The sequence below is a fragment of the Poromitra crassiceps genome, assembly GCF_964638095.1.
Source record: "Poromitra crassiceps genome assembly, chromosome: 10".
NCBI lineage: Eukaryota > Metazoa > Chordata > Actinopteri > Beryciformes > Melamphaidae > Poromitra > Poromitra crassiceps.
This window is the reverse complement of record NC_139631.1, coordinates 17,877,978-17,896,891: the sequence shown is the minus strand read 5'-3', so window position 1 is coordinate 17,896,891 and position 18,914 is coordinate 17,877,978. Positions and strand designations below refer to the sequence as shown.

The 18,914-nt window shown below is 45.7% G+C and overlaps 1 protein-coding gene across 1 annotated transcript in view; it reads right to left on the bottom strand.

Moving 5' to 3' along the window:
• Positions 1 to 8,071, bottom strand: part of kcnip3b (Kv channel interacting protein 3b, calsenilin) — a 51,303-nt gene extending 43,232 nt beyond the window's left edge. Inside the window, exon 1 of the mRNA XM_083644177.1 lies at positions 8,012 to 8,071. Within this exon, the coding sequence (XP_083500303.1) occupies positions 8,012 to 8,020 (9 nt within the window). The 5' untranslated portion in view covers positions 8,021 to 8,071. The remainder of the gene's footprint in view (positions 1 to 8,011) is intronic.
• Between the last annotated feature and the right edge of the window lie 10,843 nt (positions 8,072 to 18,914).

The window sequence follows — 18,914 nt, the reverse complement described above, 5'->3', positions numbered from 1 at the left end:
TGTTGATTCTGGCCTTTCTGAGGTGTTTCAAAGTGTGTTTCACCTATAATCTATTTTGCAAATCGCTCTCCGCTCTCTGTGTGCTGCTGCCTGCGCGGCCGCTCTCAGGCAAGACAAGTCTGGATTACTGTAAAATCGCCTCGCCATTTCCTTGAATGGCTTGCTCCCGCGGCAGTTTTTTCTTTGATTTCGCTCGTCTGGGGGCGCACTGTCAACACTTAGTGGGTCGGTAAAATAGATTATACACATTCAATACCTCCAATAATTGTATAGGAGACGTAAAAGGGATTGATCAACGCCCCACCGTCAAAAAAAAAAAAACGATTTTTTTGACGTATCAATACGTCGCTGGCAGTCAACGGTTGGATTCTGCTTGACGTATCAATACGTCGTTGGCAGTCAACGTGTTAAAAGTGGAATGTGTATGTGTGAGCTTCCATCATGAAAAAAAGGAGATAAGAGAGAGGGAGTGAAAGAGAGAGAGAACCAGGCAGAAGGGGAGAGAGAGAGAGAGAGAGAGAGAGAGAGAGAGAGAGAGAGAGAGAGAAACAGGCAGAAGGGGAGAGAGAGAGAGAAACAGGCAGAAGGGGAGAGAGAGAGAGAGAGAGAAACAGGCAGAAGGGGGGGAGAGAGAGAAACAGGCAGAAGGGGAGAGAGAGAGAGAGAGAGAAACAGGCAGAAGGGGGGGAGAGAGAGAGAGAGAGAAACAGGCAGAAGGGGGGGAGAGAGAGAGAGAGAGAAACAGGCAGAAGGGGGGGAGAGAGAGAAACAGGCAGAAGGGGGGGGAGAGAGAGAGAGAGAAACAGGCAGAAGGGGGGGAGAGAGAGAAACAGGCAGAAGGGGAGAGAGAGAGAGAGAGAGAAACAGGCAGAAGGGGGGGGAGAGAGAGAGAGAGAGAAACAGGCAGAAGGGGGGGGAGAGAGAGAGAGAGAGAAACAGGCAGAAGGGGGGAGAGAGAGAGAAACAGGCAGAAGGGGAGAGAGAGAGAGAAACAGGCAGAAGGGGGGGAGAGAGAGAGAAACAGGCAGAAGGGGAGAGAGAGAGAGAAACAGGCAGAAGGGGGGGAGAGAGAGAGAAACAGGCAGAAGGGGAGAGAGAGAGAGAGAGAGAGAGAGAGAGAGAGAGAGAAACAGGCAGAAGGGGGGAGAGAGAGAGAGCGCTGAGTAGGAATGACAGTACAAAGGGGAAGATAGTAAATACAAAAACCTACACAGAAATTCTACCACCCAGAATTTCCTACAGAGGAGCCCTGCTGTGAGTGAGGGAGATGGTCTGAAATCTCTGCCATGCAGATCGATGCAAAGCAGCATGAATGATGTGTATTCAGCGGGAGTTAGCTCATGTGTTGGCATTCTCTGTTGGAAAATACAGCCGAGGGGATTTGTACCAAAATGACGTACATACTGCACCCCTGCTGGACAAAAGTAGCACCTACTCGAATTTTTTTTTTTAAATAGCAACGTTTGTGGACCAACGTTGCTATGTTACAATTTCCGCTCCGAAATTGTAAAATGGTAACGTATGTTTCTACAGGGGTGGGCATGGTTTGGGCGTGGTTTACGGAGATTTTCTGTTTCTAACCCCTCCCCGTACCCTAACCCTAAGATATCAGAACGTTACCATTTTACAATTTTCGAGCCGAAATTGTAACATAGCAACGTTGGTCGAAAACGTTGCTATTTTACAATTTTCTGTGAGACTGTGTTGTGATAGCACAAGACAACAAAAAAGTGGGCAGAGGTGGAGACTGGAAAGTACTCAAGTACTCGTTTTTTAGAGGATTTGTACTTTTTAAGTATTTTTTTATAATGCTATACTTTTACTCTCACTGGAGTAATTTTAATAATATTTAGAACACGGCTCTCTTGAATACTCGATTCTGATTGGTCAATCAACAAGATTCACCGGTCATTATTTCTCGACAACCGACCGCTGCTCTGCCACACCTGGATTAATCAGTTGATAAGAGCCTTTTGTCAGGAAACACTACTAATTAGGTCAACCAGTTGCAGCAGCTGTGGTGTCTTGTGTGCCAATTACGAATGAAACCGCTTTGTCGTTGAAAACGCTATTAAAAAATCTATTTGAATAATTATTTTTGTCAGATTATTGAATGATTTAGTTGTAGGCCGTGTTCTAAGCGGGATAATGTATAGTGAGCCGGTGATTACTGGAAATAATGACCTTCAGGTGAATCATTAAGCCCTCCGCTGCGCGTCGGGCTCAATCATTCACCTGTCGGTCATTATTTCGCCAGTAATCACCGGCTCACAATACATTATCCCTTACATATTCTACTTGAGTACTTTTAAATGTACACTGAGTTAAATGAGTAAATTCAGATTTTTTTTTTGCACACCACACTTTGAAAAAAAGTATTGGGACTGCTCGCTAACAGGTCCAGAATCACTTCGCCAGACTCAGGGCGTCGAAAGGCTCCTTCGTGCAGTGGCCAATCAAATTAAATCAGGCTCAAGAGACTAGCCAATTGAATTAGACAGGTGTAGATGATCAAATTGTAATGATCCCATCATCACATTAGTAAATAAATCTCAGTTATTTGACACTGCTGATAGCCATAGCAAAATGGACGTATTGGATTGTGATATCGTCTGGCAAAGAAGGTAATCGCCAAACTGAGCATCCCTGGCTGCATCTGAATGAACTGTTCAGTATAAAAGACAAGACAGACAAAGACAGGGACAGCTTACAGTATGTATACTGGTAACGTGCTGGATGTGTGAAATGTAAATAAAATGTAATTATATATTTTGTTAAGTAACGCAAATGTACTTTTACTTTATCTTAAGAAAATGTGACAGAGGGCTGATGGTCGAGCGCCGATACTATTTGTGTCCTCACTGCTCGGCTGATGGTCGAGCGCCGATACTATTTGTGTCCTTACTCGTCTCCAGCCTCTCTGTATGGCTGTCAGCGCCAATCAGTGTGTCTCTGGGAGGATGACACATCCATATGGACTGGGTGTTTGTGTGTGTGTGTGTGTGTGTGTGTGCGTGTGTGTGTGTGTGTGTGTGTGTGTGTGCATTATATTGATGTGTGAGCCTTCATGTGGAGAAAGAATTAATACTCTGGGGAGGCCCGGCGCAATAGAGGAGCCATGTTTCAATTATCAGCTTCTGTGCACCCCCCCCACCCCCCCCTTGCCCACACACACACACACACACACACACACACACACACACACACACACACACACACACACACACACACACACACACACACACACACACACACACACACACACACACACACACACACACACACACACACACCATGGAGGGGTCTACACAAAAGACAATACAGCACCTCATTGTATCCTCTCTCTTCATTCTTATGAAACGAGTATATTGACCGATGGTAAAGATGTGACTGCTAAACATAGCAGTATTGATTGTGATCTGTATCATTATTTTTACTCCGGCTTCTCCGTGGACCAATCTGTTCATCTCACTGCTTTCTATCCCCAGGGGGTCGATAAAACTGTGCCTCTGTCACAACAATGTTGGCTATGTGTGTGTGTGTGTGTGTGTGCGTGCGTGCGTGCATGCGTGCGTGCGTGCGTGCGTGTGTGCGTGCGTGTGTATGCAAGTGTGTTTGATTATAATAGTCACACTATAATCACAACCTGCTGAAGAAGAAACCCATACTTTAGACCCATTTACCCAGTCAAAGCCAATTCAAAATGATCAATATGTGCCTCTGTAAGCCCAGATCCTGTTCCAGATCCTGAGGCTCAGATACAGTGTGGAGTTTTGAGTCAAATAATAAGGGCTGGTTGAGAAAGTGGTTCTGTAGCTCTGTTGCTCCACAGAACTGACCAACAGCACCGCAGTGTTTTGGCTGGAAGTTAGATCAGAAGTGTTTGTGTGTTGCCCATCCCCGCTCGCACTTTGGAGGATACTGTTACCAGACTACGACTAGACTTTTAAATGATTGATGAATCCAAATGTACCAATCACAGCACCTATTGAACAGGTTGGTGCCTGAGCCACTATCAGGTGCAGCAATGTGTGTGCGTGTGTAACAGCTGTCAGCCTGTCCTGTGTGATGGTCACTGATCTCTACAGGTGGATTGTGTGTGAATGCTTTGATTGACGTGGAAACACTGCCTGTGGAGAACTGATTGAGCGGAGCCTCTTAAGGAAAATCCGACCCTAAGACACACAGCTGTTAGTGCCTTGCATTTCTGGGCCCCTTTTATTGTTTGACGGTGTATTTTTCGTATTCCTGAGGGCAACTGGCCAAACGCAGCAAAGGTGACATGAGGGTGAGAAGTCTCCAGTGCAGCTATGATGGAGTTTAATAATAGCAGAAAATTGTCCAAAAACATCAAGGGGAAATGTCAGGTTTTGATGTCAGCTCCTCTTTCTAGACTCCCCATTTAGCAGCGACAAACCATACGGGGATAAATCCATTTGAGAAAAGAGACCATTTCTCCACTGACAGCAGCCTCAGCCAAGTCTAGTCTAGTCAAATGTATTTATAGAGCACAACTCACGTTGACCAAAGTGCTGGACAAACCAGAGCAGGCAGTAAAAGAAGAAGAAGAAGAAAAGAAACACCAACATGAGCATCAGTGGATTCAGTGCATATAGTTACAAATCAACAAATCATTGGCACAGGCAAATATTAAACCACATCATCACACCAGACCAGAATGCAATGCAGCCATGAGACAGATGGTGTTTTGAGTAAGAAATGACTCTGTCTTGCTCTTTCTGTAGTATCACTGTTGCTCCCTCCAACTGCATGTAGCCTATAACCAACAGCTGAATGCTCACAAGTTAATTCTGGGAAATGTAAGAAATCACTAACTAAAGTAGGTACACCAAAATAACTCCTGGAATGCGTTGAGCATCACAGATTGTTGATAACAGAAAGCGAGGGTGGATTGTTTTCCTATAGAACAACCTGACTAACACTATCGGCCATTACTGCGCTCACTGACTGCGTCCAAATGACTCAAAGGTCAAACAGCTTCCTCTCATAGGATTCAATGAATGACACAAACACGATTGAACATATTTTCATTCTCCAGTATAATGAAAAAACAAAAAGAAGCTGAAGTCAGCGCCGCTGCACAGTGTGAATCATCCAGACTCTACATGCCAAGATACCCTGACTGTGGAGAAAAGCTCAGAAGGTGTCAAATGCTGCTGCCGGCTGCCGCTGCTACTTGTTCCCAACAGCGTTACCAGACATGAACCAAAAGACCTCGTAATCTTTTATTGAAAAGCAAAAACAACAAAAACTTAACTCAATTGTCAGTCAGAGGAGCGGAGTCGGGGTGGGACAAAATATCAAAATATCAATACTGTATATCGTGATACTTCCTCTTGCGATATTGTCGATACATAGCATGATACCATAAGGTGATACACTGGAGCCAAATATCAATATTTCTTATTGCAGGAATTGAAATGTGTCCAGGTTTACATAAAACAAGTTGATTATTCTTGCTAAGCACTGAAATGTGTGTGTTTTTTGTGTGCATTCATTTATGTTTTTCTTTTTCCTTTTTTTTGTTTAGATTTCCGTAAACTTACTTTGCACAGGTTGAAAAGATTTTAGTGAGGCATTATTTTGTATCCTTCTTTTAAACAGTTTAACTTATTATTAAACATTTTAACTTCACACGTAGAGTCATAGACAAGTTGCAGTCATTACTATGCACTTTGTTGTAAATTGTTTCATGTCAATTCTGTGAATAAATACATAATTCCTGCTTTTTGCCTTACACAGATATTGTGATGTATTGTAGATAAAATGTCTTGCAATGTATCGATTATCGCAGAATCGCTGTATCGGGATACCATCGTTACCGAGGACAGACAAGTATCGTGATTGTATCGTGAGTTACTCTGCAATTGGATACCCGATCGGACTGTTGTCACCCATAGATTCAGTAGGTTCGTCATCAGCCCCATTCCTATCGCTGATAAACCTGCTAGTAGGTTTCAATGGCCGTTATCAAACAACTTGATATTTAGGCAAATAAAACAACTTAGGGTTAGGGTTAGGGTGAGGGTTAGGGTTAGAATTAAGCAACAAAACGCGTTAAAATACCAAAACGTAAACCTCTCCTGATAACGAATCGCTGATAACGACCTTCTGCGCCTAATAAGGCCAGAAACAAATTCACCCACTTGGAATGCATTACTGTACCATCAAGCACATGCACAGTTTGAGACATGAAAAACAGGCACAAGCGCACACACACACACACACACACACACACACACACACACACACACACACACACACACACACACACACACACAGCAAAGCGTATAGCAACCTCATCTCTCCATCTGATTTGGGTGACTGACTGAGTTATTGACTGATTGAATGATGCATCTCATCAATCACAGAGACTTGCTAGCGATTCTCCTCACTCTCCTGGTTTAATCCAGCCAGAACCTCCAACTGTGAGCTGTGTGTGTTTGTGTAAATAAGTCTTAGTGTGTCGTCCCATGGCGGGAGTGTGCAGAGAGACACATTTTTCTTGTCTGACACGATAATACATTTCACGCCTTCTTCTGTCATTGCTCTCCTGGTCGCCTACATGCACAAACAAACAAGTAACACGTCAGGATTACAGCCGCCACTCTTCCTATAAGACATGTAAGTGTTTCTTATAATGCAGAGTTTCCCAGAGAGGCTTGTCCACCATGAGAAGCAGCAACAAGCAGGAACATTTTGTATTGCCTTGTTAGGTGTTGGAAGTCACTTTGGGGATGCTGGGCTTTCACTTATACACTATACCTCCATGGAGGGTGCTGCCTGCCTGCCTGCCTGCTCAGGACTGATTTGATCTGTTGGATGCCAAATTGATTCATCAGCCAATCCTATAAGGCAGAATTAGCCTGTCTCTGTGATGGTCAGTGATCTGTACAGGTTGATTCCTCTTTCCTCTTAAAGGAAAACTCTACCCTAGGAAATAAACCGCCATTAGCGCCTTGCTTTTCTGGACCCCTTCTATTGTTTGAGGGTGTATTTTCCTTGTTCCTGCATGAGATGGAATGTATGTCCCGCCTGGGTTTGTGGAATTGAGGATTATATGCCAGACTTTTACACATTTTAAATCACGCATGAAATCACTGAGCGCACCACACACCGCCACACACACACACACACACGCACGCATGCACACACACACACACGCACGCACGCACGCACGCACGCACGCACGCACGCACGCACACACACACACACACACACACACAAACACACAAACACACACACACACACACAAACACACACAAACATACACACACACACACACACACCCCTATGTATAGCATATAAAAAACATGGTATACTACATTAAATTAATGGTTATACTAACCCTTATTAATGTCTATTAACTCTAACCCTGACCATTAACCAACCCTCACCCCAACTAACCCCCACACTAACTAACCCTAAACTATTATTCATAAATTAAACCCGTTAACATGAACATGATTAGTAAATTAATACTAGACATATAATAATAGTTAACTGTTAATTAAGTATTAATGCTAGTTAATGCTTATAAAGCATTAACTAATGCTTATAAAGCATTAACTAACCCTTAATTTAGTGATCCATAGTGTTACCAAAAACGATAGGAGGAAAGTCACGGTGAGAGACGTGATACCAAGTGACACTTGCTGGAACCCGTCTGCAGGATTGCTGCGCTCGCAGCGTCTCTGCTACAGGCTGCAATTACATAACTTCAAAACTCGGCTTTGGATAAAAGTGCAAGGAAATGTGTCGCTGTCCTAATCAAAAGACGGATTAGGAACGACAAATTATGCCCACGAGTAGACTAGGGAGCTGATGGAGGCAGCAACACGAGGCAGAAACAGTATACTATGTTATGCCCTCAGACGCGCCTTTTGGCAAAACAAATCATGAGGATTTCAGTGCATAAGCGCGTCCCATCGCGAGGCTTTTAGCGCGACGATAAAAAAAATAGATTTTATGTGATATTTTTTCCTCTTACCTGCTGCATGACTTCTTGTGATGTGGTCTGGTCTCTCTGCTTGGTGTCGTCCGCTCTCACTGGACCCTCACCTCCAACTGCCGCTCCGCTGGATGCGATGGAATGCACAGAGAGAGGGAGAGGGAGAGAGAGGGAGGAGGGATGGTCGAGGAAGGGGGTCAGCCAGAGTGAGAGCAAGTGGACTTTTATCTTTTTATATCCTAATGATTCAATGTCAAAGTCAACAGGCTGGCAGGAGATTCATCTTAACCCATTTAATAATAATAAAAATCCCAGACATGAAAATATCCAAATCATGTGTCGTTGTAAGACCTTTGAAATAATCAATCATAATTTTTTGAAATTTTCATGGAAAAGTAGGCCTAGGTGAAAAGGTGTCACAATGGTCAGTCACAATTGTGACCAGTACCATGCATCTAATGTGTGTACTGAATTAACATATTTCTCATCAAAATTCTTATAGACCAAATCACCGTGACGTCACCATGTAAACAAATTTACTTCCGGGTACCACTTGGGGAAGGCGGCAGGTTTAAATGTGCGTGTTGTCAAATAAATGCTGTCAAACCCTCTCGCTGTTTTCGGCCGACTACTTTCAATTTAAATGTTTAAACGGTTGGTAAACATGCTTGTCCGACGTATCTAGCCTTTCTTCTGTGTTTGTTTTATGTAGTGTTAGCTAGCTAATAACGTTTGTTTGTCTGTCAAACTCGCTGTTTTTTTGCAGACTCGTGAGAAGAGCCTGGTGACGCGAGGTTATTACAGACAGAGCTACTGACGCCAAGTTAATTTAATTTAGCTTCAAGTCTACTCTGGTCTGGTCCAACAGGTAAATTAGCTAGTCTGGTCTCCACTAACGTTAGTGAAAGTGTTGTTATGAATTATATTAAACAACAACACAACACGGACGAACCATTTTTGTCTTCTTTGTCTGTTTTTGTCTTCAACACGTCAGTTTGTGCCGTCCACCGCCATTATAATGTGTGGACCTCAGGGGTACCCGGAAGTAAATGTAAACATCCCGCTGATTTGGTCTATATCCCAGCTATTAACACATTGTGGGGGTGGGGCCTCTGTATTGGAGGGTGGGGCCTGTGTGCTGGAGGGCGGAGCCTCTGCGCTGGAGGGTGGGGCCTCCATGCTGGAAAGTCCCGCCTCCTCCTCTTCTTCCTCCACCACCACCTCCTCACTGGTGGGGGACTGGAAGCCGCTGTCATCATGGTGCGGGGGTGGGAGTAGGCGTGGGGGGGAGACCGGCGTGGCCTCTGGCGGGCTTTGCGATGCCGACGTGGGGATCTGCTCTGTTTCTGTGGCTTCGGACGGGATTTCCTCACAACACCTCTGAAGCTGCCGGTGCCTCCTGGTTGAGTTCTCCTCCTCCTCCGCTGCTGGCTTTCCTCTCCCTGCACGGCATCATCCACTTCCTCTACGGTGCTTCTTGTAGCACATTCACCCACTGATGGGACTTATTTGGCTTCCTACTCCTTCAGGACTGAACCGTTGGTCGAGGTCAGGAGGGAGGGGGTTCTCCGGTGTTTTGGGACTACTGGTTCCATTCTCACTCTGACTTGGCTTGTCCACTTGACTGTCCTCATCCTCCCCTTCCTCCTCCCTGCACCTCCACGCACGACTTGCCGAAAAGAACTAGGGAGCCCTCCACCTGGATCATGGACACCACCTGTTTCATCCTCCTCTTCTGGGACTCCTCGCCCTCACCGTCCTCTCTGGCTCTGTCCGCTTCCTCCTAAGCTCCATACGCCCCGGCCCAGTTGATTGACAGGTTTTCGCCCAGAAGATGCTAATTGGGGTCGCTGGTGGTGAGGACATGCTGTCCCTCCCTGTAGAGGTTGTGTCTCCACTGGACCACTGCCTCCTTCACAGCCATCATGATGTCCTTACAGAGCACCTTCATACCCTGAGACTCCAAACTCTGGTGAAGTGCTTAAAGGTGTACACCGCATTATCCATTTGCTCTCATGAGGATCTGGGCCCTGTGGAGGAACACCAAGGGGCTGGAGAAGTCAAAACTCTACTGCTCCACCTTCTCGTATAGCAGCTCTCTGCATGTTCACCGGGTAGAAGGCCATGCAGCATGCTGATCTTCTCTATGTCCTCTGTCACAGTCTCCTTGGTGCCTTCATTGAGGGTGTTCTAGCTCATGTCCACCAGCTCCCTGAAGAAAAGATTGCAGACCTTGGAGAATCCCCGGTTGGTCACCTCCTTCAGGGGGTCCAGGATGGAGCTGATGTAGGTCTGGATGCTCACCTTCAGCAGCTTCTCTGCCTTGGGGAGGACCACTACTGCTCACATCTTGTTGGTGGCGTGCCCCTTGGAGGTGATGATCTGGTCCATGTCTGTTCGTATCACATTTCTCCACCACAGCCTTGTACTGGCCTTGGCACTGGCAGTGTAGTGGTGCAGTGCCAGTCACTGATCAGCATTCAGTTCCTCTGCCTCTCGTGCATCTTGCCTTTGAGTCAAGGGGAGATGAGCTCCTTCAATTGGGGGAGGAGGGCCTCCATCACCAGGTTAGACAGAATCTGTGACAGTACACACACATGTCCCAGGTTCCGTAGTGCCGATGAGCCTGGTGGTGGAGTCGTTAGAGTGACACAGTCCTGGAAGACTGCACAATTGGAAAATGATGACACATTCCTAATGTATGAGTATAACTATGTATACCTAGATATACTGTGTTATCTGGTCAGTATTGTTGCCATCAACATGTTTACTTTTTTATTTTATTTTATTTTTTCAGATTTTTCTCCTATTTTCTCCCCAATTGTACTTGGCCAATTCCCCATGCTGTTCTGGTCATTGCTCCACCCCCTCTGCTGATCTGGGGAGAGCCGTAGACTAGCACATGCTTCCTCTGATACAAGTGCCAGCCACCTCTTTTCACCTGACAGCGTAGCACGTGGGAGGATCACGCTATTCCCCCCAGTTCCCCTCCCCCATGAACAGGCCCCCCGGCCGACCAGAGGAGGCGCTAGTGCAGCGACAAGGACTCATACCCCACCGCTTCCCACCCGCAAACACGGCCAATTGTGTCCGTAGGAATGTCTGACCAAGCCGGAAGTACCGCTGCTCGGAATTGAACCCGGGATGTTTACTCATTCTATGACCACACTGAAATTAACAAAGTTAAGTAATTGTTCTGTCTTTATGTTAACATAACATTTTGTTTGTGAGCTTTGTGCAGCGCACCCTCTTCTTGTGGTGCAAACAGAAAGTAAACATCTCTGGTCATGTGACAATTTATACTAAACATGTGACACTGCAATAGACCCTTTATTATTTCAATATTTGCTGGAAATGCATAGATACATCATTCAGTAACTTTTTAGAGGATTATGAAAATGTTTTTTTTACGGTCACTATTGTGACCTGTGTGATTTTAATGTATCGAAACTAAATATTGCGATACTTCACCTTAATGCCGGTATACTTGAAAGAAGTCTCTTTAAAAATGAGGCAAAAGCTTTATTGTTTCGACCATTCTCTTCTCTCTGCAACCCCTCTCTGCTGTCATGATCATTGAGGCCAATTTTGTTAAAGGTCCTTATGCGTGTGTGTGTCGTGTGTGTGTATGTGTGTGTGTGTGTGTGTGTGTGTGTGGGTGGGTGTTGGAAAGTCTTCGTGATTGGTGAGTGATCGGTACAGAAATGCAATTAAAATCCTGCCAGTGATTCTTCTGCACTAGGTGAGGAACTGGATCAATTTAGCTCTGATGCTGAGAGAGAAAGAGAGAGAAGGAGAGAGGGAGAGAGGGAGAGCCTGGTTGCAGGGGTCTGAATAGCAATGATGCCAGGTCAAGCTTGCGCGCCCATCACTTTGATGCATAATGAACAGTGAAGCAGCTATAGCCTGCAGGAGTGAGGAAAGACCAGCTGTCTGCTGAAAGAGCTTCTTATTAGCCACCTAGGCTGAAGACACATTTCCACATTTGTCAAATAAGCTTGACAACAAAGGTCATTTTGAGAAAGTATTAATATGAACCATTTCATTCTGACACGAGCTATTTGAAATAAATACAAATGAATGAATATTACATGTAGAAAACGATAGTGGGTGCAGTGGTAAATACATAAATACACCTCGGGCTGTTGATCATCATAAGACTATCAACAACAAAAATCTATGATATTTTCTGGAAAGCATTCATTTCTGCACCCCCCCCCCCCCCCCCCTAGCCTGGGTAAACCCATCCCCCACGTGACCTGCTCTCAGACCGTTCTCAGTCACTAGTGACTGGGAACTGAGAGAGCAGGTCACGTGGGGGCTGGGTTTACCTAGGCTACCCCCCCCCCCTCTCCTCAAAAGACCATTTTCTCTTATCAGTTCAATATACTACTTACCATGATGTACTATAACTCATAAAGATTCATGCCAGCCTAGGAAGGTGTCTCTAGTCTGCCAGATTGCTAGTCTGCAAATAAAGTTGGTGAGCTGAGTTTAGGTGGGTGTGTATATAACTAGTCATCTCACGTGCTGCATGCGCCCTGCAGCTCGCATTTGGAGCTCGGCACCTGCGCGGCCTCGCCTGCGCTATTGGCATGCACAGCTCAACTTTGCATCAATGATGACATCACTGATAATGTCATAGACATTGTGACATCATCATCAGTGATGTCATGTCATAACGTCATGTGTGTATTATATATGAACAAAGAGGAGACTTGAAATGTTATCTATAAACTACAGATGGATGGATGTGTTTTCAGAGGATGCAGATGGATCCCTGTGGGTTTGGATGTGAGCTCAGCAGTGGATTCAGGATTGTCCTGCGTTTGCCAGAAAAGCCTTGGGAGGTCTGGATAATAATGTGGTGAACATGCAGACGGCAGCTAATGTGTTTACCCTCCCTCAGTAGCAACATGGAGCAGATTGTCCTTATTTCATCCTCAGCAGAGACAAAAAGACACTTCTGTCCCCTCTCTCTCTCTCGCTGTGTGTGTGTGTGTGTGTGTGTGTGTGTGTGTGTGTGTGTGTGTGTGTGTCTCTCTCTCTCTCTCTCTCTCTCTCTCTCTCTCTCTCTCTCTCTCTCCTTATCTCTGAATTAACTTTTAAAGTGGCTTTATACAATCATACAATCTCCCTTCCTTGTCAGCAACCTTGTCCTTGCCTATTACATGATCTCTATCACGCTCTCTGCCCCCTCCTCTCTCCTTTTGTATCCCCCACACAACCCCCCCCCCCCCCCCCCCACACACACACACACACACACACACACACACACACACGCATGTCTTTCAAGTTGACCCCACACACAGATAATTGCATGTGCTCATTAGGTGAGCATCGTTCAGAGAGGCCCATGAAGTCGGGCTGCGGGTGTGTGTGAGTCAGTTATTGAGTTATTGAGTGCACACTTGGAAGGAACACACACACACACACACATACACACATTCTCATCTGCTGGTTCCCCAACGCCGTTGAGAGCGTCTGCTTGGGAGAAGAGATCAGATCACATCTGAGAAACAGGGACTGACACCGAGGAAAAGAGAGACTGTAGAGGTCAGGTCTGAAAGTGGTTTGTGTGTGTGTGTGTGTGTGTGTGTGTGTGTGTGTGTGTGTGTGTGTGTGTGTGTGTGTGTGTGTGTGTGTGTGTGTGTGTGTGTGTGTGTGTGTGTGTGTGCGTGCGTGCGTGCGTGCGTGCGTGCGTGCGTGTGATAGAGAGAGAGAAAGAGAGAGAGAGTGAGAGCATGTGAACAACATACAGGGTTGCACATTGTTTGAAAGTGAGAATGTGTTGCAGGGGTCCTGAGGCTATTTTCCTAAATGAAATTGATGTGATGTGATTTTTGATTGCCATTCACCACATTCTTATTTTTTCACTGCAAAAAAGCAACACCTAGTTCATTATCAAATAGGATAAGTCTTTACCATGCAGCTATAACTTGCATAAGCATTGATCAGATTGAATTTACAGTGTATTGCAAATTTTAACATTTGAGTTCAATCCAATTAACTTTATCTGTCCCCAAGGGGCAATTGCAGAGACAAGTAGTCGTACAATTAACTATACGTGTCTCTGCAAGTAGAGTCGTACAATTAACTATACGTGTCTCTGCAAGTAGAGTCGTACAATTAACTATACGTGTCTCTGCAAGTAGAGTCGTACAATTAACTATACGTGTCTCTGCAATTGCCCCTCGGGGACAAATAAAGTGGATTGAATTGACGTTGCTTTCTCCCCAATAGTTGAAAGTAAAAAAAAAAATAAGAAGAAAAATGGCATACACAAGACATACAAGCCATACAATAAATATAATATGCAATAACACAAATGAGATAGTAGCAGGAGCAAATATGCTAATAAGTTGCTCATCATCTAACAATTCAAGACACATTGCAACAACATCTGTATGGACTATGCTATGGAGTGCTGTTTAGAGCAGAGGTTTTCAAAGTGGGAGGCGGGCCTCCCCAGGGGGGCTCCAAGCTATTTCAGGGGAGGCTCAGTGAATGGAACTGAAACATTACATTAGTTATCAAAATGAGATCACAGAATAGCCTAAATGTGTATGATTTGGAGATAGTTCAGAGATACAGTAGTTTTGGGGGATTTGAAAGTGTTTCCCACTTTCCCAGAGTCAAAACAAATACATGCCTTCAGACAGACCTTTTTATGTATTTAGTGTAGTCTGAATGATGTCAAACAGCAATATCAGGCTATCTTGACTCAGTTGTTGCATGACTACAGCATTATCCCACAGGCATCCAGGAATTGAGCAAGGGGGGGGGGGGGGGGGCTTTTTCCAAGCTTTGTCTTGGGGGAGGCCCACAGTCTCAGACTTTGAAAACCCCTGCTTTAGACTATAGTATCAACTCATTTCAAGTCTCCCAGTCTTTGGTGTGTTGGTGTGTGGTTCTTTGTGGTTGGTTGAAATAGCCTATATCTATCTCACTGGGCCTTCAGCTGTAACCTGATTCAAATGATCAGCTCATCTTACCAGCGTGTTCAATATGAAAATCACCAGAGCAAATTAAAGCTGCAGACATTGCCCGATGTGAAGCACTGTAGCAGGCAGCAGTGTTTCACATGCTCAGGGCCACAGGCAGCATTCAGCTAATCAGAGAGGCTAAATGCACACCTCACTTTATTGGAGTTCTGCAAAACAAAATCAGGTTAAAACCCCATTGAGAACTAGCCTAGGTCCAGACCTTCGAAGCTCCGCCCACTCCACAGTTGTGGAATTCAGTCTGAATATCAGGCTTATTGAAAACCACTTGACACCCATATAATTCATGTTCAATGTGATTTTACCAAGTACTGCATTCAGGGGTTCGTTCTCCCCCAGATCCATCATCAGCCATGACCTAGAATGGGAGCCGAACATCAGAGCTCTCACCAAGAAGGCACAGCAGAGGATGGCCTTTGTGTGGCAGCTGAAGAAATTCAAAGTGCCAAAGGCCACGATGGTGCACTTCTACATAGCCATCGTTGAGTCCATCCTCACCTCCTCCATCACCATCTGGTATGCTGCTGCCACTCTCAAGGACATTAAGAGAATGCAGCTCATCATCCGCTGTGCTGAGAAGGTGATCGGATGCAACCTGCCATCCCTCCAGGTCCTGCATGCAGCCAGGACACTGAAGCGCTCTCGTAAGATCATGGCCGACCCCTCCCACCCTGGCCACAAACTCTTCAAAACACTCCCCTTCGGCAAGAGACTGAGGTCTGTCAAGACCATGAACCTCCCGCCACAAGAATAGCTTCTTCCCAACCGCCATTGGCCTCACCAACAACGCCCGAAAACCCTTTCCACCAAGGACCCTACTAACTCCCCGCACAGACCCCACTACCTCCTCCTCCTGAACTCAGCTGGAACCCCCCCCCCATCAAACATCACCTGCTACATCAGCTGGACTTTACTTGCCACTAATAAAATTATTATAGCTGCTTCCCCTACCAGAACTTTACACCATCATACTACTCTTGTTAACCCCATCGTGCACCGCTCAGACTGTAACTCATTTAATTTAATTTAATTTAATTTAATTTAACGCCTATTTAACTCAGACTGTAAATTCATGTAAATTCAATGTAGATTCATATTTAATGTCTACTGAACACTCCTCCACTCATGTATATATTGTATATTGGATTTCACTTGCAATGTTGTGATTGTCCTTTAGTTATTTCTCCTACTTCTTTATCTCTGAATATTGACTTGACTGCTATGCTGCATTCAGACACTAAGACAAATTCCTCGTATATAATTTGCATATTGTTGCAATAAAAGTGACTCTGATTCTGAGAGTTTGCACTAAATGTTTTTTTTACCATTTCATTTATTCAGGAGAGGAGGGAAAGTGAGCAGCTTGAACTGACATTTTTGTGTTTTTTGTCATATCACATCAGCCAAACAACAGCCTCCCCAAGACACATTAGCTGTGGCTCCACACTCTTCCCTTCCTTTACTGCTGTAGCCTATACTAATGAGCACGAGTCCACCTCGTGCCTGTCCACAGAGAGAGAGAGGGGAGGGGAGGGCAGGGGAGGGTAGGAGAGGAGAGGGGAGATGGAGGGGAGGGGAGGGGAGGGGAGGGGAGGGGAGGGGAGGGGAGGGGAGCTCTGTAAAATTCTGTCTCCTGCAGGCTGGGAGAGACACAATGGAGATTCCTGAAGAAAAGGCCCTGCCTGCAGCCGGGATCATACAGTTAATTATTTGCTCTCATCGATGCTCTCACCTCGTTTTTCCTCAGAGCAACAGAAAAAATACACCCCCAAACACACAACACACACACACACACACACACACACACACACACACACACACACCACCACCACTGCTGCCGCCGCCGCCGCCGCCACCACCATCACCACCAGCAGAAGCTTGAGAGAAGGATTTCATGTTTCTATGGAGAACAAAGTCTATTTTTAGATCATGCTATAAATAGATCTTTCTCTGGCTCCAACATTTGCATTCACGTCTGAATGTAGCCAGAAGCGTCTATTGTTTTCTTATTCCCATCGGTCATAGACCTTCTTTTTGGCAAAGCACAGTCTCTTCTCCGATTGTGTTTGTGCAAGCGTGAATGAGAGCGCACGTCTTCCTTGGGTGTAAGGATATAGAACAACCTCACGAAGTAGTACCAGACTGTATAGTGTGTGTGTGTGTGTGTGTGTGTGTGTGTGTGTGTGTGTGTGTGTGTGTGTGTGTGTGTGTGTGTGTGTGAGAGAGAGAGAGAGAGAGAGAGAGAGAGAGAGAGTGAGGGCATGTCACATTCACCACTACACCTTCCACAGCCCTCCTTTGACCGTTAAAAGGACCAAAATGTTGGAGATAAGAACCATCTTTCTACACAGAGGAACACTGTGTCATACAACTAAAAGACCGTCCTCGGTGCCATGAGAGGGACAATAAGGAGGATTCACTGCTCGGTGAGGCTATCTTCAACATGTTTGTCACATAGCGTGGCATCTTGATGTTTTAACAAATGGCCAACCAAAGTCCAAAGGCAGCTGAAAAAACCTCCACTAGAGGATGCTGCACTTTCGTTTATTTCAGACTGCTGAACATGTTAATCCATGTATTCCATCAGGACGCTTTAGGAAGTGGACACAATGGAAAGAAGGGACATCAGGGGTGATGGAGGCGGGGCGGGGGTGAGGGATGCAGCAACTTTGTAGCCGTGGAAACAGTTGCTAAGTAGCGAACGGTGGGATCCCGTTCAGAGAGAGGGACATAGATCGAAGAGGAGGGAGGAAGAAGCATCTGACTTGTTCAAGGGAATTCGATTAGAATTTGTACAGCATGAGCAAAAATGCTAAATTGTGTATGTGTGTGTGAGTAGGTCAAAAACAGGACAGCACAGTGGCTCAGTGGTTAGTCTCTCAAGCCAAACTGGACAAACGCGCTTCAGACCGGAGGAAGTTCGAACCGATACAGGTGATTGGAAAAATACGAGCGGATGTCCTGCCTTGGACATCCCCCTATCATCGCTCAGTATTTTCCCTGAGCTTCCCTTTCTGTTTTGACCAAGTTTTCCGTGCTTGAATTACAGATGTTTAGGCGGAAGCATTTAGAAATTGCGAGAGCCAACCTGAGACTACTCAGTGGTTAGCACTGTTGTCACAGCAAAAAGGTCCCCGGTTTGCACCCCGCTCTGTCTCCCAGGTCCTTTCTGTGTGGAGTTTGCATGTTCTCCACATGATTGTGTGGGGTTCCACTGGGTTCCCCCATAATAAGAAGGTTCAGAGCTAGGAGTTATGACATCATCAGACCCCTGGCTAAGGCCGGTTACAGGCCACTGATAATGAGTCGTTGTGACATCATGATTTCGGAAGATCCATGAGGTCGGAAGGTTGTGGCCTTCCCGTGATGAGGCAATAGCGTTGTAATGCACCACCATGCCCCATCATTATAGGCACCTTTTTAACAGCCGCCCCTGAATTTATAGAGTAGATCTTGCTCCATAGAAAGGTGACGGTGGTCTGACTGGGGGGGCTGAGGCGCTAGGCTGCCCCATCAATGAGGCGTCAGGTGCAACAGGGTTGATCGGAGGTGCCTGCCGAGGGATGTGCCTCTCCAATAGGGTGAGGCACGCGGAGCTTGGCATCTCTAGCTGATGGAGTCCACCTCGTCATCCAACGTGGACGTATTTAATGGTTCAGATGAACTCCTTCTTCGTCGTACTCCCTGTCAGTAAGTGCTGCTATCCGGCTGCAAGGATCAATTTGCAGAGAAGATCTGCCAGAGAATTGTAGGGAAGATCTGGCTTGACCTGACTGGTTGTAAGGTAGAGGTCCTGCCAGGAGGATCTAGTTGTTCTGTGGGGACTGTAAGGACTGTATAGGTTGATTCGTTGTTATCTAGCTGGCACTCGCCCCCTGGGTGTAGGATAGAACACAAGATGCCTGAGGAGGTCCAGGTGCCTGGCCGGAACCTTCTTA